Genomic DNA, 26,537 nt, shown 5'->3' with positions numbered 1-26,537 from the left:
TTGGTGAGGCCACACCTGGAGTATTGTGTGCAGTTTTGGTCTCCTAACTTGAGGAAGGACATTCTTGCTATTGAGGGAGTGCAGCGAAGGTTCACCAGACTGATTCCCGGGATGGCGGGACTGACATATCAAGAAAGACTGGATCAACTGGGCTTGTATTCACTGGAGTTCAGAAGAATGAGAGGGGATCTCATAGAAACGTTTAAAATTCTGACGGGTTTAGACAGGTAAGATGCAGGAAGAATGTTCCCAATGTTGGGGAAGTCCAGAACCAGGGGTCACAGTCTAAGGATAAGAGGTAAGCCATTTAGGACCGAGATGAGGAGAAATTTCTTCGCCCAGAGAGTGGTGAACCTGTGGAATTCTCTACCACAGAAAGTTGTTGAGGCCAATTCACTAAATATATTCAAAAAGGAGTTAGATGTAGTCCTTACTACTAGGGGGATCAAGGGGTATGGCGAGAAAGCAGGAATGGGGTACTGAAGTTGCATGTTCAGCCAAGAACTCATTGAATGGTGGTGCAGGCTCGAAGGGCCAAATGGCCTACTCCTGCACCTATGTTCTATGTTTTTATGTTTCTATTCCTTTGTATGATGAGAATGTATCATGTGCGGCAGAGGCTAACACGTGGTTTAGATCAGATCGTTAGGGGAATGAATGCTAACCAAGCAGGAGGTGTCGGGTTCGTGCAATGTATTACCAATGTATAAGAATTAGAAGCAGGAGTCGGCCATGCGGCCCCTCGAGCCTGCTCCGCCATTCAATGAGATCATGGCTGATCTTTGACCTCAACTCCACTTTCTCCCCCACTCACCATTCCCTTGACTCCCCTAAGAGTCCAGAAATCTATCGATCACAGTCCTGAATGTGCTCAATGACTCAACATCCACAGCCCTCACGGCGTAGAGAATTCCAAAGATTCACCACCCTCAAGAGTGAAGAAATTTCTCTTCATCTCAGTTCTAAATGGCCGGCCCCTTATCCTGAGACTGTGAGCCCTGGTTCTAGACTCTCCAGCCAGGGGGGAAAACAAGCTCTCCGCATCTACCCTGACAATCTCCCATATGAATTTCAATATCATCACCTCTCATTCTTCTAAACTCCAGAAAATATAGGCCCATTCTGCTCAATCCCGCCACAAAGGACAGTCCTCTTGTCCCATGAAGAATGAAAGGGTGTGTGTAAGAATTAGAGGTAGTTTAGCATCAACGGGGTTGGGAGGAGAGTCGTGTGGGATACAAGCAGCGGCACAGACTGGTTGGGCCGAACGGCCTGTTTCTGTGCTGCATATTCTATGTGTCAGGCCAAAAATTCCAGCCTTGCCGGGTGCGTACCAAGTGCGCACCGGCCTGGCGAGGCCTCGTAAAAGCCTGATCTCGGGGCGCGATGCGCCGACAAACGGCTTTTCCGATCTGTCAAATTGACAGATCCTACGCATCCCCGGGAGAAGGATATCCGCGCGGCAGAGATTACGCTATTTGCCCCACTCTTGCCCAGTGAATGTCCTTCAAACCCTTGCACCTGGTAGAAGCAGGCGCATAACTTACTTTTACCAGCGTAAGAGTTTCAAAACGTAGAAAAATTAAATTTAATCATTCATTAAAAACCCTGTCCATTTAAAAGGTAAGTTTATTTTTAACACATTTTAAAAAAAAATCCCCCAAATAGTTTTTTCCCTAAAACATTTAATTACATTCAATTTTAATGAATTTTAAATATGCGAGGTGTTCTTTTTAGTTATTGTGTTGTGCTTCTTGTTTTAGTGGGGTTTCTCATTGATAGTAATGGGAGCTCGGAAATTCAGAGCTCCCATTATCATCAATGAGAATACCAGATTGGTTGTCCAGGCCCACGTGATCCCAGGATACGTTTAACTTATCCTGAGGACAGGTCCCCGTACGCTGAACAGTGAGTGATGGCCTCCGACCAGAATCCTATGTTCCTCCGGGACCAGCAGGTATTTTTGTAGATTTTTTTCGGGTCGGAGGTGTTCATCCGAAGGAAGCCTCCGACCGCAATTTTCCCCCCCAATATGTCTATATTGCAGCAAGTCATCATTTGTGTCAAGGTGTGATACTTATAACCATATAAAATGTCCATATCTGCGTAAAGCACACATCCCAGTGAGAATGGAGTGTATGTGCTGTGACATTGCCATCTATTGGTTATAGTAGTGCATTCCAAGATCAGAATCATCTGAGAATTGAAAGGTTTAAGAGAACGTCACCCGACACTGGCCACCTAAGTGTAGAATCGGTCTCGCTTTCAGCAATTCCGTGCCGAGAATCCATCTGGACTGGAATGAGAGCTAAAGGCCGACCCGAGGGATATCCCACTGGTAGGTATATGGACGTATAACTCGCATGTGCTTTCCGCTGGCATTGATAAAACCGACAGGTTGGCATCTCCCCGGCGACCGAACCTATCTAATTTGGATGAACCTACTCGGTGCGTACCTGATGTTGTCCATCCAACTGAACCAGGTCTTGAGGTGAGTCTCGGGGATGATCTTCAGCTCTCCATTCCGCACCACGTCAGCCGCCATTTTCGCCATTTCGGCGCAGTGCACGTACCACTGCGGCTTCAACAGGGGTTCCACGATGTCCTTGGACCGGCTGAAAAAGGGAGGGACGCAGTTTTTCCATTTGCTCGCTTGCCGTGCGTAAACAGCATGATACAGCACATCCCGGGCAGTTTGCAAGAAGCAGCGTAACTCACTTCGGACCCTTTCCTTCCAATTCACTCACCATCTCGTTTATCGCGACTGCCCTGGCCCCAGTTTCAAGTTTTCAGCCCTCATTCCTAAACTCCAACTACACGACACCCCCTCACCCTCCAACTCATAGAATCATAGACACTTACAGCACGGGAGGAGGGCATTTCGGCCCATCGTGTCCGCGACGGCCAACCAAGAGTTATCCAGCTTAAACATAAGAAATAAGAGCAGGAGTAGGCCATAAGGCCCCTCGAGCCTGCCTTCCAGCTCTTGGTCCATAACCCTGTAGGTTAGGGCACTTTAAGAGCACACCCAAGTATTTTTTTTAAATGTGGTGAGGGTTTCTGCCTCTACCGCCCTTTCAGGCAGTGAGTTCCAGACCCCCACCACCCTCTGGGTAAAAAAATGTCCCCTCATAAACCTCCCCCGAATTACTTTAAATCTATCCTCTCCCCGCCGGTTGTTAATCCCTCTGCTAAGGGAAACAGGTCCTTCCTATCCACTCTGTCCCGGCCCCTCATAATTTTATACAGCTCAACCAGGTCTCCCCTCAGCCTCCTCTGTTGCAAAGAAAACAGACCCAGCATCTCCAGTCTTTCCTCATAGCCAAAATTTTCCAGTCCAGGCAACATCTCCTCTGCACCCTTTCCAGTGCAATCCTGTAATGTGGTGACCAGAACTGCACGCAGTACTCCCAGCTGCGGCCCAACCGGTGTTTTATACTAGTTCTGATCTGGAATGCCCCGCCTGAAAGGGCGGTGGAAGCAGATTCAATATTAACTTTCAAAAAGAGAATTGGATAAACACTTGAAAAGAAACAAAATTGCAAGGCTACGGGGAAAGAGCAGGGGGAGTGGGACTAATTGGAATGCTCTTTCAAAGAGCCAGCACAGGCACAATGGGCCGAACGGCCTCCTTCTGTGCTACACCGTTCCATGATTCTTCCCCAGGACCGCAATACGACGGAACCTTTACCTCTTATCCGCCTCCTACAAGCTAGCATACTAGTCACCGAATCGCTATACAGGGCATCAATTTACCTCGAGCCATATTTCACAAGAAAATGTGTTAGAACAAAACTTGAAAGATTGAAATGAATAAATTAAAGGAATATTTCACAATAAAAAAAATGTGTGAAGGTAGAACAAAACTGTTAATTATGAAAAGTAAAAAGAAGTAAACTATGGAATATTTCACAACAAAGGATGTTAAGACACCGACAACTTGTAATTATATGGTGCCTTTAACGTAGTGAAACGTCGCAAGGTGCTTCTCAGGAGTATTATGCGATATAAATTTGACAGAATACAACTGTTAATTGTAGCAGATTCGAACGAGTAAATTACGGAAACAACTTGAGCAAAAAGTGAAGTCTGTAATTCTAATACCGCAGATACTTTCCGGGTTGAAGTAATGCTTTTCTTGTATACAGCGACTCCCCTGCGCTTACCAGCTAACCACGGCACAGCTAACCCACAGCAAACAGAATGGAGACCTGGGCCGCATAACCACATCCCCCAAAGAGACAACCTTCTTTCACAGCAGGAGATCCAGCAATTCGAAGGGTTTGGAGACAGCAGCCCAAAGTGGGACATCCAACCACAATTAAGAAAGAAAGAAAGATACTTCATACCAATCAGCCATGATCGTATTGAATGGCGGAGCAGGCTCGAGGGGCCAAATGGCCTGCTCCTACTTCTTATGTTCCAGCCATTAAAATCAATCGAATTGCCTCCATGGAGCAGCAACAACAACAACTTGTATTTATGTAGCGCCTTTAACATAGTAAAACGTCCAAAGGCGCTTCACAGGAGTGTTATGAGACAAAACAAATAAATTTGACACCAAGCCGCATCAGGAGAAATTGGTGCAGGTGACCAAAGGCTTGGTCGAAGAGGGAGGTTTTAAGGAGCAAAGAAAGTTAGAGAGGCGGAGAGGTTTAGGGAGGGAGTTCCAGAGCTTGGGGGCCCAGGCAGCTGAAGGCACGGCCACCGATGGTTGAACGATTATAATCAGGGATGCTCAGGAGGACAGAATTAGAGGAGCGCAGACATCTCTGGGGGGAGGGGCTGTGGGGCTGGAGGAGGTTACAGAGATAGGGAGGGGTGAGGCCATGGAGGGATTTGAAAACAAGGATGAGAATTTTGAAATCGAGGCGTTGCTTAACCGGGAGCCAATGTAGGTCAGTGAGCACAGGGGGGGGGGGGTGATGGGTGAACGGGACTTGGTGCGAGTTAGGACATGAGCAGCCGAGTTTTGGATCACCTTAAGTTTACGTAGGGTAGAATGTGGGAGGTCAGCCAGGAGTGCGTTGGAATTGTCAAGTTTAGAGGTATTAAAGGCGTGGAAAAAAAATAGCTTTATCCACCTGTGTAGGTCACGAGATTGCTTCTCGCCCCCGTCACCCCCCCCCCCACTGGTCATGGCAGTCAGTTCCCCAGCCCCGTGCAGCTGAGCGAACGGGTGTTCTTCGACTGATGGGACGAGGAAGCGAGCGGGTCTCCGGCAGTGTTGCCTCCAATTTTTATTTTGGGGGTGGGGGGGGGGGGGGCGCGTGTCGCCTTTAAGGGGCTGTGAGGCCCATTCAAGATTTCACCGCGTGTGTTTTTTTCCATTGAGAAGCCGGCAAGCAGCTTGCGCAGGAGTTCCAGGCCACTGCTTGGCCACAAGCCGGGAAAGTTGGTCTCCAGCAATTGGTACGATTGAGGTCAGGGAACTCTCCGCCCTCAGCTGACGCCCAGCCTGCTCGTCAGCCGTGGCTCAGTGGGTAGCACACTTTCGCCTCCGAGTCAGAAGGTTGCAGGTTCAAGTCCCACTCCAGGGACCTGAGCACAAAACAAATTAGGCAGACACTCCAGTGCAGTGCTGAGGGAGTGCTGCACTGTCGAAGGTGCCGTCTTTCGGATGAGACGTTAAACCGAGGGCCTGTCTGCTCTCTCAGCTGGAGGTAAAAGATCCCGGGGCACTATTTCGAAGAAGAGTTATCCCTGGTGTCCTGGCCAATATTTATCCCTCAATCAACAAAAAAATGGATTATCTAGTCATTATCACGTTGCTGCTTGTGGGATCTTGCTGTATGCAAATTGGCTGCTGCGTTTCCTGCATTAGTGACTACACTCCAAAAGTACTTCATTGGCTGTAAACCATTTTGAAATGTCCGGTGGTTGTGAAAGGCGCTCTATGAATGTAAGTCTTGTTTTAAATACCCAAATCCTGGCCGTCACTTAATCACAACTTTCCAATTTACCTCGCCTTCATTTCTACCATATGCAGCCTCAGTCCTTCGACTTCCCAATCATTAAAAATACACACAAGCACAGCGATGACATGTCTCGGCTCACAATCTGCAGACAGTAGGTTTTTAGTTTGCCTGTTTCTGAACTGTCACATACTGTGGTACGAAGGCCTGCGCCTCGAGTCCATACCTGCAGACTGGCACCACCATAGGATTGTCCTTCACCTCCTTGAAGAGGCCTTTTTGTTTCAAGGCATCCAGCACCACTTTACGGGCAACGAACCTCTTCATTCCCTGGACAAAGCGGGAAAAAGGCAGAATTAAAGGACGCACGGGTCATGATCATCTTTGGCTCAGCTGATATGGTCCCTTGACCAGATTTATCATTCTGCTCCACACCCATCCCAAAAGATGGTGGCTATAACTGTCCTTGGAGTGTTTGATTGGACAGTATAGAGGGAGCTTTACTCTGTTTCTAACTCGTGCTGTACCTGCCCTGGGAGTGTTTGATGGGACAGGGTAGAAAGAGCTTTAATCTATATCTAATATTGTTGTATCTGCCCTGGGAGTGTTTGATGGGACAGTGCAGGGGGAGCTTGACTCTGTATCTAACCCCGTGCTGTACCTGCCCTGGGAATGTTTGATGGGACCATGTAGAGGGAGCTTTACTCATTATCTAACCCGTGCTGTGCGTGATCTGGGATTGTTTGATGAGACAGTGTAGAGGGAGCTTTACTTTCTATCTAATCCATGCTGTATCTGCCCTGAAATGTTTGATGAGACAGTATAGTGCGAGCTTTACTCTGTATCTAACCTGTGCTGTACCTGCCCTGGGAGTGTTTGATGGGACAGTGTAGAGGGAGCTTTACTCTGTATCTAACCTGTGCTGTACCTGCCCTGGGAGTGTTTGATGAGACAGTGTCGAAGGAGCTTTAATCTGTATCTAATACTTGCTGTGTCCGACCTGGGATTGTTTGAAGGGACAGTGAAGAGGGAGATTTATTCTGTATCTAACCCAGGGAGTGTTTGGTGGGACAACGTAGAGGCAGCTTTACTCTATATCTCACCCGTGCTGTAGCTGCCCTGGAAGACTTTGCTGGGACAGTGTAGAGGGAACTTTACTCTGTATCTAGACTATACTGTACCTGCTCTGGGAATATTTGATGGAGCAGTGTAGAGGGGGCTTTACTCTGTGTCTAACACAGTATCTGCACTGGGAGTGTTTGATGCAACAATGTAGAGGCAGCTTCAGTCTGTATCTAACCCATGTGGTTCCTGCCCTGCGAGTGTTTGATGGGACAGTGTAGAGGGAGCTTTGCTCTGTATCTAAACCGTGCTGTACCTGCCCTGGGAGTGTTTGATGGGGCAGTCTAGAGGCAGCTTTAATCTGTATATAATACTTGCTGTGTCTGCCGGGACAGTGTAGGGGGAGCTTTACTCTGTATATAATACTTGCTGTGTCTGCCTTGGGAGTGTTTGATGGGACAGTGTATGGGGAACTTTACTCTTTTTTTAAATTCCGTGCTAGACCTGCCCTGGGAATGTTTGATGCAACAATGTAGATGGAGCTTTACTCTAACCCATGCTGTACCTGCCCTGGGAGTATTTGATAAGGATAGTGCAGGGGGAGCTTTACTCTGTATCTAACCCATGTTGTACCTGCCCTGGGAGTGATTGATGGGGATAGTGTAGAGGGAATTTTACTCTGCATCTAACCCATGCTGTACCTGCTTTGTGAGTGTTTAATGGGACAGTGTATGGGGAACATTAACTCTGTATCTAATCCGTGCTGCACCTGTCCTGGTAGTCTTTGTTGGGGCAGTGCAGAGGGAGCTTTACTCTGTATCAAACCCGCGCTGTACCTGTTCTAGGAATGTATGATGGGACAGTGCATAGATTGTTTTACTCTATCAAACCAGTGCTGTAGCTGCCCTGAGTGTTTGATGGGACAGGGTAGAAGGAGCTTTAATCTGTATATAATACTTGCTGTGTCTGCCCTGGGTGTGTTTGGTGAGACAGTATGGCGGGAGTTTTACTCTGTATCTAACCTACGCTGTACCTGGCCTGGGAGTGTTTGATGGGGATAGTGTAGAAAGAGCTTGACTCTATCTAACCCGTGCTGTACCCAACCAGGAGGTGTTTGATGGGGATAGTGTAGAGGGAGCTTTATTCTCTATCTAACCCATGCTGTACATGTTCTGGAATTGTTTGTAGGGGATAATGTAGATGGAGCTTTACTCTGTATCTAACCCCATGGTGTTTCCACCCTGGAGTGTTTGATGGTCAGTGTAGAGTGAGCTTTACTCTGTATCTCACCCGTGCTATACCTGCCCTGGGAGTGTTTGATGGGGACAGTGTTGAGAGAGCTTTACTCCGTATCTACCCCATGGTGTTTCCGCCCTGGAGTGTTTGATGGGACAGTGTAGCGGGAGCTTTACTCTGTATTAAACCTGTGCTGTACCTGCCCTGGGAGTGTTTGATGGGACAGTGTAGAGGAAGATTTACTCTGCAACTAATCCGTGCTGCACCTGTCCTGGGAGTGTTTGATGGGGATAGTGTAGAGGGAGCTTTAATCTGTATCTAACCCGTGCTGTACCTGCCCTGGGAGTGTTTGACGGGGATAGTGTAGAGGAAGCTTTAATCTGTATCTAACCCGTGCTGTACCTGCCCTGGGAGTGTTTGACGGGGATAGTTTAAAGGGAGCTTTACTCTGCATCTAATCCATGTTGTACTTTCCACGGGAGTGTTTAATGGGTAGCATTACCTTCTATCTAATCCGTGCAGTAACTGTCCTGGTAGTCTTTGTTGGGGCAGTGCAGAGGGAGCTTTACTCTGTATCGAACCCGCGCTGTACCTGTTCTAGGAATGTATGATGGGACAGTGCATAGAGTGTTTTACTCTATCAAACCAGTGCTGTAGCTGCCCTGAGTGTTCGATGGGACAGGGTAGAAGGAACTTTAATCTGTATATAACGTGCAGTAATCTATCATTCGTGCAAAATGAATGAGTCACAGTTTACGAAAAGTATTCCAGTACCTGCCCTGGGAGTGTTTGGTGAGACAGTATGACGGGAGTTTTACTCTGTATCCAACCCATGTTGTACCTTCCCTGTGAGTGTTTAATGGGACAGTGTGGAGGAAGCATTACTGTGTATCTAACCAGTGCTATATACCTGCCCTGGGAGTGTTTGATGGGGACAGTGTAGAGGGGGCTTTACTTTGTATCTAAGCCATGTTGTAACTGCATTGGGAGTGTTTAATGGTACAGTGTATGGAGAGCTTTACTCTATTTCTAATCCGTGTTATCCTTGCCCTGGGAATGTTTGATGGGACATTGCAGAGGGAGCTTTACTCTGTTTCTATCTCGTGCTGTACCTGCCCTGGGAGTGTTTGATGGAACAATGTAGAGGGAGTTTTACTCTAAACCATGCTGTACCTGCCATGGGAGTGTTTAATGGGACAGTGTGGAGGGAGCTTTACTCTGGATATAACCCATGCTGTACCTGCTCTGGGAATGTATGACGGGGATAGTTTCGAGAGAGCACTGTTCTGTATCTAACCAGTGCTGTACCTGCCCTGGGAGTGTTTGATGGGACAGTGTATGGGGAGCTTTACTCTGTATCTAACCCATGCTGTAACTGCCCTGAAATTGTTTGTTGGGGATAGTGTAGAGGGAGCTTTACTCTGTATCCATCCCCATGCTGTTTCTGCTCTGGGAATGTATGATGTGGATAGTTTCGACAGAGCAGTGCTCTTTATCTAACCCATGCCCTGGGAGTGTTTGATGGGGACAGCGTAGGGCAGGGGTGTCAAACATACGGCCCGCCGGCTGGACCCGGCCCCCCAAGTCCCTTCCTTCGGCCCGCCACATGTTTTAGTGCAATCGTAGGGAGAATTTTAAAAGGACTAACTGTTTGTACTTGACTTTTTTTGACCGACAGGCGACAAGCTCCGCCCCCAACCCCCCCCCCACCCCACCCCCACCCGGCCCAAATCATTACATTCACGTGGTGCCCGAAGCAGGACCTGAGGTTCTGACTCTCTCCCCCCCGCCTGGCCTGGGGCCGATGGCGGCGGGAGTGGGGAGAGTTGCTGGAGTCGGAGGGCCTTGGGGTCGCGAGCGAGAGAGGCTGGGGGGGGGGGGGGTGAAGAGAGAGAGGCTGCGAGGGGGAGAGTGAGAGAGGCTGCGAGGGGGAGAGTGAGAGAGGCTGCGAGGGGGAGAGTGAGAGAGGCTGCGAGGGGGAGAGTGAGAGAGGCTGCGAGGGGGAGAGTGAGAGAGGCTGCGAGGGGGAGAGTGAGAGAGGCTGCGAGGGGGAGAGTGAGAGAGGCTGCGAGGGGGAGAGTGAGAGAGGCTGCGAGGGGGAGAGTGAGAGAGGCTGCGAGGGGGAGAGTGAGAGAGGCTGCGAGGGGGAGAGTGAGAGAGGCTGCGAGGGGGAGAGTGAGAGAGGCTGCGAGGGGGAGAGTGAGAGAGGCTGCGAGGGGGAGAGTGAGAGAGGCTGCGAGGGGGAGAGTGAGAGAGGCTGCGAGGGGGAGAGTGAGAGAGGCTGCGAGGGGGAGAGTGAGAGAGGCTGCGAGGGGGAGAGTGAGAGAGGCTGCGAGGGGGAGAGTGAGAGAGGCTGCGAGGGGGAGAGTGAGAGAGGCTGCGAGGGGGAGAGTGAGAGAGGCTGCGAGGGGGAGAGTGAGAGAGGCTGCGAGGGGGAGAGTGAGAGAGGCTGCGAGGGGGAGAGTGAGAGAGGCTGCGAGGGGGAGAGTGAGAGAGGCTGCGAGGGGGAGAGTGAGAGAGGCTGCGAGGGGGAGAGTGAGAGAGGCTGCGAGGGGGAGAGTGAGAGAGGCTGCGAAGGGGAAGAGTGAGAGAGGCTGCGAGGGGGAAGAGTGAGAGAGGCTGCGAGGGGGAAGAGTGAGAGAGGCTGCGAGGGGGAGAGTGAGAGAGGCTGCGAGGGGGAGAGTGAGAGAGGCTGCGAGGGGGAGAGTGAGAGAGGCTGCGAGGGGGAGAGTGAGAGAGGCTGCGAGGGGGAGAGTGAGAGAGGCTGCGAGGGGGAGAGTGAGAGAGGCTGCGAGGGGGAGAGTGAGAGAGGCTGCGAGGGGGAGAGTGAGAGAGGCTGCGAGGGGGAGAGTGTTCGATGGGACAGTGTAGAGGGAGCTTTACTCTGTAACTAACCCGTGCTGTACCTGCTATGGGGAGTGTTCGATGGGACAGTGTAGAGGGAGCTTTACTCTGTAACTAACCCGTGCTGTACCTGCTATGGGGAGTGTTCGATGGGACAGTGTCGAGGGAGCTTTACTCTGTAACTAACCCGTGCTGTACCTGCTATGGGGAGTGTTCGATGGGACAGTGTAGAGGGAGCTTTACTCTGTAACTAACCCGTGCTGTACCTGCTATGGGGAGTGTTCGATGGGACAGTGTCGAGGGAGCTTTACTCTGTAACTAACCCCCTGTACCTGCTATGGGGAGTGTTCGATGGGACAGTGTCGAGGGAGCTTTACTCTGTAACTAACCCCCTGTACCTGCTATGGGGAGTGTTCGATGGGACAGTGTAGAGGGAGCTTTACTCTGTAACTAACCCCCTGTACCTGCTATGGGGAGTGTTCGATGGGACAGTGTAGAGGGAGCTTTACTCTGTAACTAACCCCCTGTACCTGCTATGGGGAGTGTTCGATGGGACAGTGTAGAGGGAGCTTTACTCTGTATCTAACCCGTGCTGTACCTGCTATGGGGAGTGTTCGATGGGACAGTGTCGAGGGAGCTTTACTCTGTAACTAACCCCCTGTACCTGCTATGGGGAGTGTTCGATGGGACAGTGTAGAGTGAGGTGTTCACAGTGCCAACATCCCTAAGGGCCACGAGCAGAAATATACGAGCGATGAATAATAATTACCAAGAAAGGCTCAGGGACGTTGATGAGATAGCCATTATCATCCATGATGTTTATGAACTCAAGGCCGTGTCTCATACCCACTTCATAATCATTCTGGTCATGAGCTGGGGTGATCTTCACGGCACCTAAAAGAGAGTAAAGTTACAAACACGTCTCAGCAGTCACCTCCAGATATCTCGGGAAACAACAGCGTGTCAAAATGATTCACCTCCTTTGGGTCATGGGCTCAAGTGCCCACTCCAGAGACTCGAGCCGGCGGACACTCCAGTGCACTGCGGAGGGTGTGCTGCACTGTCGGAGGTGCCATCTTTCGGATGAGACGTTAAAGCGAGGCCCCATCTGCCCTCTCGGGGGAACATAAAAGATCCCGCAGAACTTGGGGCCATAAATATAAGATAGTCACTAATAAATGCAATAGAAACGTCTTTTCCCAGAGAAAAGAAAGCAAGACTTGGATTTATACAGCGCCTTTCACGACCACAGCCAATGAAGTACTCGGAGTGTAGTCACTGTTGTCATGTGGGAAATGCGGCAGCCAATTTGCGCACAGCAAGCTCCCACAAACAGCAATGTGATAATGACCAGATAAATCTGTTTTTGTTCTGTTGACCGAGGGATAAATATTGACCAGGACACCGGGGATAACTCCCCAGCTCTTCTTTGAAATAGAAAATATAGAAAATAGGTGCAGGAGTAGGCCATTCGGCCCCTCGAGCCTGCACCAGCAGGTGCCATGGTATCTTTTACCTCTACTTGAGGGGGCAGAAGGGGCCTCAGTTTAACGTCTCATCCGAAAGCCGGCACCTCCGACAGTGCAGCACTCACTCAGCACTGCATTGGGAGTGTCAGCCTAGATTTCTTTTTGTGCTCAAGCTTGGAGTGTGTTACCCGTTGAGTCACAGCTGGCACAGCAGAGTGGTGAGAATGTGGAACGCATTATCATAACGCATTGGCAGATGGAATACAATGTCGGAAAGTGTGAGGTCATCCACCTTGGGGAAAAAAAAACAGTAAAAGGGAATATTATTTGAATGGGGAGAAATTACAACATGCTGCGGTGCAGAGGGACCTGGGGGTCCTTGTGCATGAAACTCTTTTGAGTTTACCTGCAAAACATAAAAACATTAAACGGTGCCACCCGACCTGGGTGACACTCCAGACATTTACAAGGCCCTTTTTTTCCCCCCCTTTTTTTTTGTTTTTTTTTTTGTGTTTTTCTTTTTTGGTTTTTTTTTTGGGCACTAAATTCACAATTTTCCCCAGTGCCCCCTATAAAAGGGAAGGGGGACACTAAAAGCACCGGCAATTAAAACAAATTAACTTTAAAACGTAAAATCAAATTAAAATTTGGTTGCCGGGCGTGATGATGCACTCCAGTCCCTCCGGTGCCCACCTCTCGCGGAAGGCCGCGAGCGTACCGGTGGACACCGCGTGCTCCATCTCCAAGGACACCCTGGACCGGATGTAAGAGCGGAAGAGAGGCAGGCAGTCAGGTTGAACGACCCCCTCGACCGCCCGCTGCCTGGACCGGCTGATGGCACCCTTGGCCGTGCCCAGGAGCAGTCCTACGAGGCCTTCGGACCTACCCGCTCCCCTCCGCACAGGGTGCCCAAAGATCAGGAGAGTGGGACTGAAGTGCAGCCAGAATTTCAGGAGCAGCCCCTTCAAATAATGGAACTCCTTGTGCATGAATCCCAAAAAGTTAGTTTGCAGGTGCAGCAGGTAATCAGGAAGGCGAATGGAATGTTGGCCTTCATTGCGAGAGGGATGGAGTACAAAAGCAGGGAGGTCCTGCTGCAACTGTACAGGGTATTGGTGAGGTCGCACCTGGAGTACTGCGTGCAGTTTTGGTCACCTGACTTATACTAGCTTTGGAGGGGGTACAGAGACGATTCACTAGGCTGATTCCGGAGATGAGGGGGTTACCTTATGATGATAGATTGAGTAGACTGGGTCTTTACTCGTTGGAGTTCAGAAGGATGAGGGGTGATCTTATAGAAACATTTAAAATAATGAAAGGGATAGACAAGATAGAGGCAGAGAGGTTGTTTCCACTGGTAGGGGAGACTAGAACTAGGGGGGCACAGCCTCAAAATACGGGGGAGCCAATTTAAAACCGAGTTGAGAAGGAATTTCTTCTCCCAGAGGGTTGTGAATCTGTGGAATTCTCTGCCCAGGGAAGCAGTTGAGGCTAGCATTGAATGTATTCAAGTCACGGATAGATAGATTTTTAACCAATAAGGGAATTAAGGGTTATGGAGGGCGGGCGGGTAAGTGGAGCTGAGTCCACGGCCAGATCAGCCATGATCTTGTTGAATGGCGGAGCAGGCTCGAGGGGCTAGATGGCCTACTCCTGTTCCTAATTCTTATGTTCTTATGTTCTTATAAGGAGCAGTTGAGCCGAATAGCATAGATGTGTTTAAGGGGAATGCTCGGAAAGTACATGAGGGAGAAATGAATAGAAAAGTATATTAATGGGGTGGGACGAAGAGGGATGGGAGGAGGCTCGTGTGGAGCATAAACGCCAGCATGGACCAAATAGCATGTTTCTGTGCTGTGCATTCTATCTAACATCACCAAAAAAACAGATTATCTGATCGTTACCTCATTAGTGTTTGTGGAAGCTTGCTGTGCGCTAATTGGCTGCCGCGTTTCCTACATTACTTGAGTGACAACACTCCAAAAATACCTCATTGGCTGTAAAGCACCTTGGGACATCCTGAGGTTGTGAAAGGCGCTATATAAATGCAAATGCTTTTTTCCCTTCTGTTGTTTAGAAATAGATCAACAAAAATAAGTGAGATTGAGCACCCTACCTGTTCCAAAGTTCATGTCCACAAACTCATCGAAGACAATGGCCATTTTCCGGTCACAGAAAGGATGGACGACAAACTTGCCTTTCAGATTCTGGAAGGAAAAATAAATAGCAAAAAGATTAGCTGCCATTTCAATTAAAATTTATTTAAGAGACTAATTTGAGTTGGGCTGGCAGGTTGAAACCAACGAAAACACCATTCTCCTGTGAACCTTTGTTAGACTTGACTATTCCAACGCACTCCCACATTCTTCCCTACGTAAACTTTGGATCATCCAAAACTCGGCAGCCCGTATCCTAATTCGCACCAAATCCCGGTCACCCATCACCCCTGTGCTCACTGACCTATATTGGCTCCCGGTTAAGCAACAGCTCGATTTCGAAATTCTCATCCTTGTTTACAAATCCCTCCGTGGCCTCGGCCCTCCGTATCTTTGTAATCTCCTCCAGCCTCCTGACCCACCCACCCACCTCCCGAGATGTCTGCACTCCTCTAATTCTGCCCTCTTGAGCATCCCTGATTAGAATCGTTCAACCACTGGTGGCTGTGCCTTCTGTTGTCTCGGCCCCAAGCTTTGGAACTCCCTGCCTAAACCTCTCCACCTCTCTATCTCTCTTTCCTCCTTCAAGACGCTCCTTAAAACTCTCTCTCTTTGAACAAGGTTCTGGTCACTTGAGCTAATTTTTACTTTTGACGCTCAAATTTTTATCTCATAATACTCCTGTGAAGCAACTTGGGACGTTTCGCTACATTAAAGGTGCTATATAAACACAAGTTGTTGTTGTTGAGCCATGCAGTGACTCCCAGCTGTCCCCTCCACACCACAGGATCTGACCATTCAACGAACACAGATCAAATCATGAAGGGTTTCGCTGGAGTAAATCAGGAAAATCTGTTTCCAGTGGCCGGAGGGTCAGTAAGCAGAGGACACAGATTTAAGGCAAATGGCACAAGAACCAGAGGGAAGATGAGGAGAATGTTTTTTTTTTTTACAGTGAGTTGTGATCTGGAACGCGCTGCCTGAAAGGGTGATGGAAGCAGATTCAATAGTCACTTTCAAAAGGAAATTGGATAAATACTTGGAAAGGAAAAATTTGCTGGGCGATGGGGAGAGGAGTGTGGGGCACAGTGGGACTAATTGGAATGCTCTTTCAAGGAGCCCTCACAGGCCAGATGGGCCGAATGGACTCTTTCTCTGCTGTAAGATTCTATGAAACTCTGGGGGAAAAAATGAAATTCAAACCCAGGCTTTTGGTTGATGCTAGGCCTTCATAAACAACAACTTGTATTTAAATAGCACCTTTAACGTAGTACAACTTCCCAAGGCGCTTCATAAGAGTATTATAAAGACAAGAAAAGACAAACCTAAAGGAGCGGCTCTCCTCACAAAATACTAATACCATCAGTAATTGGTGAACTGTTTCATTTTGTTTAAAACCTTTACTTTGGATATTAGAAATTTCAACGAGAAAAGATTTATTTTTCTCGCCCCGGTTTCGAACGGAATTAGGAGACGGAGGTGGGAAGGCCAAGGAGGGAGCTGATCACTTGGACATAGCAGGCCAGTGACAAGGTCTGGAGATGACACATTTGGTGGCGATACATTGGCTAGAAGCACTTTGGGGAGTCCCAAAGTAAGGGTGTGTGCAGGAAGTGCATACTATACGCAGGAATCTTGATATGCACTGCCTGACTCACACTAGTTCTGGATGGGATGCAGCACAGATTCACCAGAATGATACTGGGGCTAATAGGGTTAACTTATGAGGAAAGGTTGCAGAGACTCGGCTTGTATCCCCTTGAGTATAGCAGATCAAGGAGTTTAAGATGATTAAAGGATTTGATAGGGTTTATAGAGAGAAACTATTTCCTCTGGTGGTGGAGAGTGGGGAGGGGAGAAAAAGAGCCTAGAACACGGGGCAGAACCTTAAAATTCGAGCCAGGCCGTGCAGTGGTGATGTCAGGAAGCACCTTCTTCACACAAATGGTAGTGGAAATGTGGAACTCTCTTCCCCAAAAAGCTGTTGAGACCGGGGAGGTCAAGTGAAAATCTTGAAACTGAGATTGATGGAATTTTATTGAGTATGGGTATTGAGGGTTACGGAACAAAGGCTGGTAGATGGAATTAAGATAGAGATCAGCTATGATCGAATTCAATGGCGTGTCATGTTCTAGGGGCTGAAGGACCTCCTCCTGTTCCTTTTTGTGTCAAACACACACACAGTCATGCAGTCACACACACACACACACAGTCATGCAGTCACACACACAAGACAGGCACGCACGCACGCCCAGACACACACATGCAAACTCAGACAGGCATGCACACGGTGTTCACAGTAAGTCAACAGCTTTGACTATTATCTAATAATGTCGACATTCTATGCAAAATAAAATGCATCATTCTGCTGAAGTGATGCTGACCCTTTAAGGCTACAAATCTAACTGATGTTAAGTAAACACTGCGAGAGTGGATGCACAGGTTAGTGGAGAGGCTTCAAGTGTCGTGGCTCAGGTATGTGCTGCTGGTCCGAGAACTGGCCCACAGGCTCCAAACGCCCCAAGTGTCTGGGTGTTACCTGGTATCTGGGATCCTGCGGGTGAACGGCCACAGCGGTGTCTCCCAGCATGGTCTCGATACGTGTGGTCGCTACCACCACTTCCTCATCTACAAAAGACCGGGAAAAGGAAATTACTGCCCTGTCCTGCCATAATTCCTCAGTTAGTCCGCCGCTAAAATTGATACATACTAGCACGGGAAGAAGCGAAAAGAACAACGGGCATTTATATACCACCTTTAAAGTAGTAAAAACGCCCCAAGGCGATTCATAGGAGGGTTATCAAACAAATAAAGAAAATAAGGCCTTGCATTTATACAGCGCTTTTCACAACCACTGTGACAAAGGGCTTTACAGCCAATGAAGTACTTTTGGAGTGCAGTCACTGTTGTAATGTGGGAAACGCGGCAGCCAATTTGCTCACAGCAAGCTCCCACAAACAGCAATGTGATAATGACCAGATAATCTGCTTTTGTTATATTGATTCAGGGATAAATATTGGCCCAGGACACCGGGGATAACTCCCCTTCGAAATAATGCCATGGGATCTTTTACGTCCACCTGACAGAAGGTACCTCCGACAGTGCAGCCCTCCCTCAGCATTGCACTGGAGGCGTCAGCCTAGATTTTTTGTGCTCTGGAGTGGGAACTTGAACCCACAGCCTTCTGACTCAGAGGCAAGCGTGCTGCCCACTGAGCCACAGCTGACACTATTCGACATGGAGCCACATAAAGAGACATGAGGGCAGGTGACCAAAGAGGTAGGTTTTAAAGGAGTGTCTTGAAGGAGGAGGGTGGCGGAGTGCTTTGGGGAGGGAATTCCAGAACGTGGGCCGTGGGTGGCTGACGGCACGGCCAATTAAAGGGACAGTGGCAACGCAGATACTATATTGGCAAAGAGACAGGAAGCAGAGAATAGTGGTGAACGGTTGTTTAACAGACCGGTGGGAAGTGTTCAAAATGATAACAGGGCTATGGGAAAGAATTAAGGAGAGCGTGGGACTAATTGGACAGCTCTTTCAGAGAGCCGGCAGAGGCACGATGGGCCGAAGGGCCTGCTTCTGTGCTGTACGATTGCAGAGAGTGTCATACAAGCCACAGTAAACTGGTATTAATGCTGCGTGGCAGAACTCGATGCTCGCCGCAGAATTAGGATTTTAATCGGCGCTGCGCGTATCTGGAAGTCGATTAGCTTTCGCTGGGCTCACCCGATCCGTCGATTTTATATGCGAAGGAGATCAGAACTCCAAACTCCACCTTGTCCGGGTAACTGGGCACGGGGAGAAACGTCCGGCCCGTCAGCTCCTTCTTGTCCACCTGATGGAAGAAGCACATCTCACAGTGTGACGCTTGCCCAACCTTTCACCCACAAGGCTGTGCTGAGCTGGTCAGTCAGGGACGAGGCGAGGCATCAGATCTCCTCCAATTCTGGCCTCTTGTGCAGCCTCCCGCTTCCTTCACCCCTACCATCAGCGGACAGGCCCTCAGCTGTTCCAGCTTTCCATTACCCTTTTTGTGTTAAAAAAAAGACCACCATCCTGGTAGTCGCATTTTTTTTTTTAAATTCGTTCCAGGATGTGGGCATCACTAGCGAGGCCAGCATTTATTGCCCATCCCTAATTGCTCTCGGGAAGGTGGTGGTGAGCCGCCTTGTTGAACTGCTGCAGTCCGTGTGGTGAAGGTGCTCCCACAGTGCTGTAAGGGAGGGAGTTCCAGGTTTGTGATCCAGCGACAATATATTTCCAAGTCGGGATGGTGTGTGCGACTTGGAGGGGAACGTGGAGGTGGTGGTGTTCCCATGCCCCTGCTGCCCTTGTCCTTCCAGGTGGTAGAGGTCGCGGGTTTGGGAGGTGTTGCCGAAGAAGCCTTGGCGAGCTGCTGCAGTGCATCTTGTAGATGGTGCACACTGCAGTCACGGTGCGCCGGTGGTGGAGGGAGTGAATGTTGAAGGTAGTGGATGGGGTGTCGATCAAGCGGGCGGCTTTGTCCTGGATGGTGTCGAGCGCCTTGTGTGTTGTTGGAGCTGCACTCATCCAGGCAAGTGGAGAGTGTTCCATCACACTCCTGACTTGTGCCTTGTAGATGGTGGAAAGGCTTTGGGGAGTCAGGAGGTGAGACACTCGCCGCAGAATACCCAGCCTCTGATACGATAATGGAGTGGTTGACTAGTCAGAGCAATCACCCTCTATCCATTAGCCCACTTGATGGGCACTCCATCCACCACCTTCAACATTCACTCCCTCCACCACCGGCGCACCTTGGCTGCAGTGTGTACCATCTACAAGATGCACTTCTGCAACTCGCCAAGGCTTCTTCGGCAACACCTCCCAAACCCGCGATCTCTACCACCTAGAAGGACGAGGGCAGCAGGCGCATGGGAACACCACCACCTCCACGTTCCCCTCCAAGTCACAAACCATCCTGACTTGGAAGTATATCGGCCGTTCCTTCATCGTCGCTGGGTCAAAATCCTGGAACTCCCTCCCTAACAGCACTGTGGGAGCACCTTCACCACACGGACTGCAGCGGTTCCAGAAAGCGGCTCACCACCACCTTCTCAAGGGCAATTAGGGATGGGCAATAAATACCAGCCTTGCCAGTGACACCCACATCCCGTGAATTCATTTTTAAAATGTCTTCAACAGAACCAGACACGAGGTGAGAAAAAACCTCAGCGGTGGAGAGCTTTGGGAACCATAGAAACATAGAAAATAGATGCAGGAGTAGGCCATTCGGTCCTTCGAGCCTGCACCACCATTCAATACGATCATGGCTGATCATACAACTTTAGTACCCCATTCCTGCTTTCTCTCTATACCCCTTGATCCGTAAGGCCCACATCTAACTCTCTTTCGAATATAGCTAACGAACTGGCCTCAACAACTTTCTGTGGTAGAGAATTCCACAGGTTCACAATTCTCTGAGTGAAGAAGTTTCTCCTCATCTCGGTCCTAATTGGCTTACCCCTTATCCTTAGACTGTGACCCCTGGTTCTGGACTTCCCCAACATCGGGAACATTCTTCCTACATCTAACCTGTCCAATCCCGTCAGAATTTTATATGTTTCTAGGTTCAAAGTCAGCTTATCCCTCCCGAAGCATGCAACACTTACCTCACAGCAGGTCTCCAATTACTCATATAGTGTCCCCCAAAAGCTCCTGTATGAAGGATTGTGGGCTTTGACGTACACCGTCTCTGTGGTCGAACATTCCACTGCCCATCCCCAACCCTCAACACTCAGCACTTCAACGCTAAATTATTTCTAGTCAGAAGCTCTACTGATCACTGACAAGAATATTGTATATTGCAGGAGGCTGTCGAGCCCTCAAGATCGAAAACAAACTGGGATTCTCTTCCCCTAAAATGCTGCCAATTAAATACATTTCAAAACTGAGATTGATAAAAATATTTTTTAGCCCAGTGTATTAAGGGTTACGGAGTCAAGACGGGGAGATGGAGTTATGATGCAGACCAGTCATGATCTAATTGAATGGCGGAACGGGCTCGAGGTGCTGAATGGCCTCCTCCCGCTCCTACACCGCTCTCAGGCTCCCTGAAACTCGCGTCCCTGATCTGTCGTAGGGGTGAACCCATGCACGTTTTTTGGGAAGTTTGAAGTGACACTGATGATGAAATGAAAGAGCAGTTTCGGGACCGTAATGATCAGAAAAGCACGGGTTGGAGGTGCGGAATTTCAGGGTCCACGCTCCCAGTGAGAGCCAGGAACACTGAGGGGAAAAATACCAGCCCAGCATCAACGTGAAAAACACGTTTAGATATTTCGCAATAAAGACCGAGAATTTTGTCTCCAGCATCGGTTGAAGGCCATGATTCCCCGGGAAAAACTCCCCGCCTTTTGAAAAAAAGTGCCGTGGGAACTTTTACATCAACAACTTGTATTTATATAGCGCCTTTAACGTTGTAAAACGTTCACAGGAGCAATTATCAAACATAATGTGACACCCACAGCCATAGGAGATGTAAGCACAGGTGACCCAAAAGGAACGTCTGAAAAAGGCATCCACCGGAACAGGCAGAAGTGACCCATAGCTTAACGTCTCACCTGAAAGACGGCAGCTCCGACACTGCTGCGCTCCCTCAGCGCTGCACTGGAGTGTCGGCCTGGATTTGGGGGTTCAAGACCTGGTGCGCGATTCGAACCCACCATCTGATCCTGCAGCAAGAGTGCTATCGCTTAGCCAAGGTGGCAAGTTAATGTTAGTGGAAGACATCACCTCCACTTTAGCCGCCCGAGCAAGTAAAAGCTGACTAAGCAGTTCGCAGTTAGTGTTTCCTGTTTCTACTGGGAGTTGCGCCAGCTAAGCTGGCAGCGGATGAAGATGTGTGGGGAATAGCGCACAGATTAGGAGGTGCGTCGGAACAATTAGACAGATTACCCATCGGTACCTCGATATCGGAAATGGCGGAGTTGAGTGTGCAGGACCAGTTGACCAGCCGCGTGCTGCGATAGATCACGCCTTCGTCGTGCAGCCTGACAAAACTTTCAGCAACCGCGTCGGAGAGTTTCTGCGGAAGGAGAAAAGGAGACCCGATTGATTAAATCCCCCGCGGAAGACCCGATTGATTAAATCCCCCGCGGGAGACCCGATTGATTAAATCCCCCGCGGGAGACCCGAATGATTAAATCCTCTCTCACACCCCACTGATTAAATCCTCTCTCAGACCCCACTGATTAAATCCTCTCTCACACCCCACTGATTAAATCCTCTCTCCGACCTCACTGATTAAATCCTCTCTCACACCCCACTGATTAAATCCTCTCTCCGACCTCACTGATTAAATCCTCTCTCACACCCCACTGATTAAGTCCTCACTCACACCCCACTGATTAAATCCTCTCTCACATCCCACTGATTAAATCCTCTCTCACACCCCACTGATTAAATCCTCACTCACACCCCACTGATTAAATCCTCTCTCACACCCCACTGATTAAATCCTCTCTCACATCCCACTGATTAAATCCTCTCTCACGCCCCACTGATTAAATCCTCTCTCACGCCCCACTGATTAAATCCTCTCTCACATCCCACTGATTAAATCCTCTCTCACACCCCACTGATTAAATCCTCTCTCACACCCCACTGATTAAATCCTCTCTCACACCCCACTGATTAAATCCTCTCTCACACCCCACTGATTAAATCCTCTCTCACACCCCACTGATTAAATCCTCTCTCACACCCCACTGATTAAATCCTCTCTCAGACCCCACTGCTTAAATCCTCTCTCACACCCCACTGATTAAATCCTCACTCACACCCCACTGATTAAATCCTCACTCACACCCCACTGATTAAATCCTCTCTCACATCCCACTGATTAAATCCTCTCTCACGCCCCACTGATTAAATCCTCTCTCACGCCCCACTGATTAAATCCTCTCTCACATCCCACTGATTAAATCCTCTCTCACACCCCACTGATTAAATCCTCTCTCACACCCCACTGATTAAATCCTCTCTCACACCCCACTGATTAAATCCTCTCTCAGACCCCACTGATTAAATCCTCTCTCACACCCCACTGATTAAATCCTCTCTCCGACCTCACTGATTAAATCCTCTCTCACACCCCACTGATTAAATCCTCTCTCCGACCTCACTGATTAAATCCTCTCTCACACCCCACTGATTAAGTCCTCACTCACACCCCACTGATTAAATCCTCACTCACACCCCACTGATTAAATCCTCTCTCACACCCCACTGATTAAATCCTCACTCACACCCCACTGATTAAATCCTCTCTCACGTCCCACTGATTAAATCCTCTCTCACGTCCCACTGATTAAATCCTCTCTCACACCCCACTGATTAAATCCTCTCTCACATCCCACTGATTAAATCCTCTCTCACACCCCACTGATTAAATCCTCTCTCACACCCCACTGATTAAATCCTCTCTCACACCCCACTGATTAAATCCTCTCTCACACCCCACTGATTAAATCCTCTCTCACACCCCACTGATTAAATCCTCTCTCAGACCCCACTGCTTAAATCCTCTCTCACACCCCACTGATTAAATCCTCACTCACACCCCACTGATTAAATCCTCTCTCACATCCCACTGATTAAATCCTCTCTCACGCCCCACTGATTAAATCCTCTCTCACACCCCACTGATTAAATCCTCTCTCACACCCCACTGATTAAATCCTCTCTCACACCCCACTGATTAAATCCTCTCTCACACCCCACTGATTAAATCCTCTCTCACACCCCACTGATTAAATCCTCTCTCACACCCCACTGATTAAATCCTCTCTCACACCCCACTGATTAAATCCTCTCTCAGACCCCACTGCTTAAATCCTCTCTCAGGCCCCACTGATTAAATCCTCTCTCAGGCCCCACTGATTAAATCCTCTCTCACACCCCACTGATTAAATCCTCTCTCACACCCCACTGATTAAATCCTCTCGCTCAGACCCCACTGATTAAATCCTCTCTCAGACCCCACTGATTAAATCCTCTCTCACACCCCACTGATTAAATCCTCTCTCACACCCCACTGATTAAATCCTCTCTCACACCCCACTGATTAAATCCTCTCTCAGACCCCACTGCTTAAATCCTCTCTCAGGCCCCACTGATTAAATCCTCTCTCTCAGACCCCACTGATTAAATCCTCTCTCACACCCCACTGATTAAATCCTCTCCCTCCGACCCCACTGATTAAATCCTCTCTCACACCCCACTGATTAAATCCTCTCTCACACCCTTCTGATTAAATCCTCTCTCACACCCCACTGATTAAATCCTCTCTCACACCCCACTGATTAAATCCTCTCTCTCAGACCCCACTGATTAAATCCTCTCTCACACCCCACTGATTAAATCCTCTCTCTCAGACCCCACTGATTAAATCCTCTCTCTCACACCCCACTGATTAAATCCTCTCTCCGACCCCACTGATTAAATCCTCTCTCTCAGACCCCACTGATTAAATCCTATCTCAGACCCCACTGATTAAATCCTCTCTCTCAGACCCCACTGATTAAATCCTATCTCAGACCCCACTGATTAAATCCTCTCTCTCAGACCCCACTGATTAAATCCTCTCTCTCAGACCCCACTGATTAAATTCTCTCTCTCAGACCCCACTGATTAAATCCTCTCACACCCCACTGATTAAATCCTCTCTCTCAGACCCCACTGATTAAATCCTCTCTCTCAGACCCCACTGATTAAATTCTCTCTCTCAGACCCCACTGATTAAATCCTCTCACACCCCACTGATTAAATCCTCTCTCTCAGACCCCACTGATTAAATCCTCTCTCTCAGACCCCACTGATTAAATCCTCTCTCAGACCCCACTGATTAAATCCTCTCTCAGACCCCACTGATTAAATCCTCTCTCTCAGGCCCCACTGATTAAATCCTCTCTCAGACCCCACTGATTAAATCCTCTCTCAGACCCCACTGATTTAATCCTCTCTCACACCCCACTGATTAAATCCTCTCTCACACCCCACTGATTAAATCCTCTCTCAGACCCCACTGATTAAATCCTCTCTCAGACCCCACTGATTAAATCCTCTCTCACACCCCACTGATTAAATCCTCTCTCACACCCCACTGATTAAATCCTCTCTCCGACCCCACTGATTAAATCCTCTCTCTCAGACCCCACTGATTAAATCCTCTCTCAGGCCTCACTGATTAAATCCTCTCTCAGACCCCACTGATTAAATCCTCTCTCAGACCCCACTGATTAAATCCTCTCTCAGACCCCACTGATTAAATCCTCTCTCAGGCCTCACTGATTAAATCCTCTCTCTCAGACCCCACTGATTAAATCCTCTCTCAGACCCCACTGATTAAATCCTCTCTCACACCCCACTGATTAAATCCTCTCTCAGACCCCACTGATTAAATCCTCTATGTGAGACCCAAATGAACACTGGCAATAATTTAAAAAGATAAAGAGGTGCCTCACCTTCAGCTAAGAACAATGATCCCTCTAATTTTTTTATTGGGGGGGTGGGGGGGGGGGGGGTCCTGTGAGCCCACTTTAGCAGGCTGCACGGGCCATTCAAAATTCCACGCCTGCGCGGTTTTTCCATTGAAAAGCCGGATCACAGGCTGCGCGGGAGCTAGAGCACCACGGGGCCGCACAGCTGAAAGGGAACGTTGGCCACGACTGCACGGTTAATGCAGGGGCCCTTTGTGTCCAAGGTAAAGACTTGTCGTTAGACGTTCTAGTCATGATGCGCCAGCCATCATGAAGGGTGGGGCAGGCTTGGTGGGCCAGGCTGGTCTTTGCCTGCCTGTCAATTTCGTATGTTCGCAGGTTACTTCAATGATTTTGAGACATTTCATAACACGCACTGGGTCACGACCAAAGTCGGAGTGCTCTTCCCATTCCCTCACAGGGTTCAGGGTCCGGGTTCGTCCCGTGGCAGAATCTGCCTGCCTAGTGTACTCACAGCATCCATAGTGAAGCAGGCACGCTCCCAGTCCAGAGAAGACCCCAGCTTCCGCAACTGGTGGTAAATACGATCGCCTTTCCTGTAGAAAGGAAGAGGGGGAAAAAAAGATACCCCTGAGGATTTCACACACAAGGAAGAGGCTTCATAAAATAAGATGGATTAAAACCTTCATCGCAGGACTTCATAATTAAACAGCAAATATACTTCTTGCCTGTTGGGAAGTGTCACTAACTTTGTAGTTACTTAGGGTGTCAGCCACGGCTCAGTGGGCATCACGCCCGCCTCGGAGTTGTGGGTTCAAGTCCCCACTCCAGAGGCTTGAGCATTATAGAGATTTAATTCAAGGATCGCTCGGCGCTGTTTGGAAGAGGTGCTCGGCCAAAACTTACTCCCCCAGTCAAACACCACGAGAAACCAGACTGCTTGTGGGATCTTGCTGTGCACCAACAGGCCGCTGCATTTGTCCACACTGGGAAGGTGACTGGGCCTCAGGAGTAATCCGCTCGCAGCGAGGCGTCCGCAACAAGCAAGAATGTCCTGCATCTAAGCAAACAGGAGAATGGTGGAGGACGAGGAGGGGAGGGGGGACGAGGAGGGGGGGAGTGAGATGGGGGGGGGGGGGGAGAGTGAGATGGGGGGGGAGTGAGATTGGGGGGGGAGTGAGATTGGGGGGGGAGTGAGATTGGGGGGGGTGAGATTGGGGGGGGTGAGATTGGGGGGGGTGAGATGGGGGGGGTGAGATGGGGGGGTGAGATGGGGGGGGTGAGATGGGGGGGGTGAGATGGGGGGGGTGAGATGGGGGGGGTGAGATGGGGGGGGTGAGATGGGGGGGGTGAGATGGGGGGGGTGAGATGGGGGGGTGAGATGGGGGGGGTGAG

At 49.3% G+C, this 26,537-nt stretch overlaps 1 protein-coding gene across 1 annotated transcript in view; it reads right to left on the bottom strand.

The window, feature by feature from the left end:
- Positions 1 to 26,537, bottom strand: part of LOC139230125 (valine--tRNA ligase-like) — a 77,757-nt gene that overhangs the window by 42,266 nt on the left and 8,954 nt on the right. Inside the window, exons 4-11 of the mRNA XM_070861968.1 lie at positions 25,657 to 25,738; positions 21,608 to 21,727; positions 18,409 to 18,517; positions 17,222 to 17,310; positions 14,643 to 14,733; positions 11,827 to 11,951; positions 6,142 to 6,245; positions 2,457 to 2,615 (exon numbers count right to left, since the gene is read on the bottom strand). Coding sequence (XP_070718069.1) covers positions 2,457 to 2,615; positions 6,142 to 6,245; positions 11,827 to 11,951; positions 14,643 to 14,733; positions 17,222 to 17,310; positions 18,409 to 18,517; positions 21,608 to 21,727; positions 25,657 to 25,738 — 879 coding nt within the window. The remainder of the gene's footprint in view (positions 1 to 2,456; positions 2,616 to 6,141; positions 6,246 to 11,826; positions 11,952 to 14,642; positions 14,734 to 17,221; positions 17,311 to 18,408; positions 18,518 to 21,607; positions 21,728 to 25,656; positions 25,739 to 26,537) is intronic.

Source organism: Pristiophorus japonicus, chromosome 19 (genome assembly GCF_044704955.1).
Source record: "Pristiophorus japonicus isolate sPriJap1 chromosome 19, sPriJap1.hap1, whole genome shotgun sequence".
NCBI classification, from domain to species: domain Eukaryota; kingdom Metazoa; phylum Chordata; class Chondrichthyes; family Pristiophoridae; genus Pristiophorus; species Pristiophorus japonicus.
This window is presented reverse-complemented; position numbering and strand designations above follow the sequence as displayed.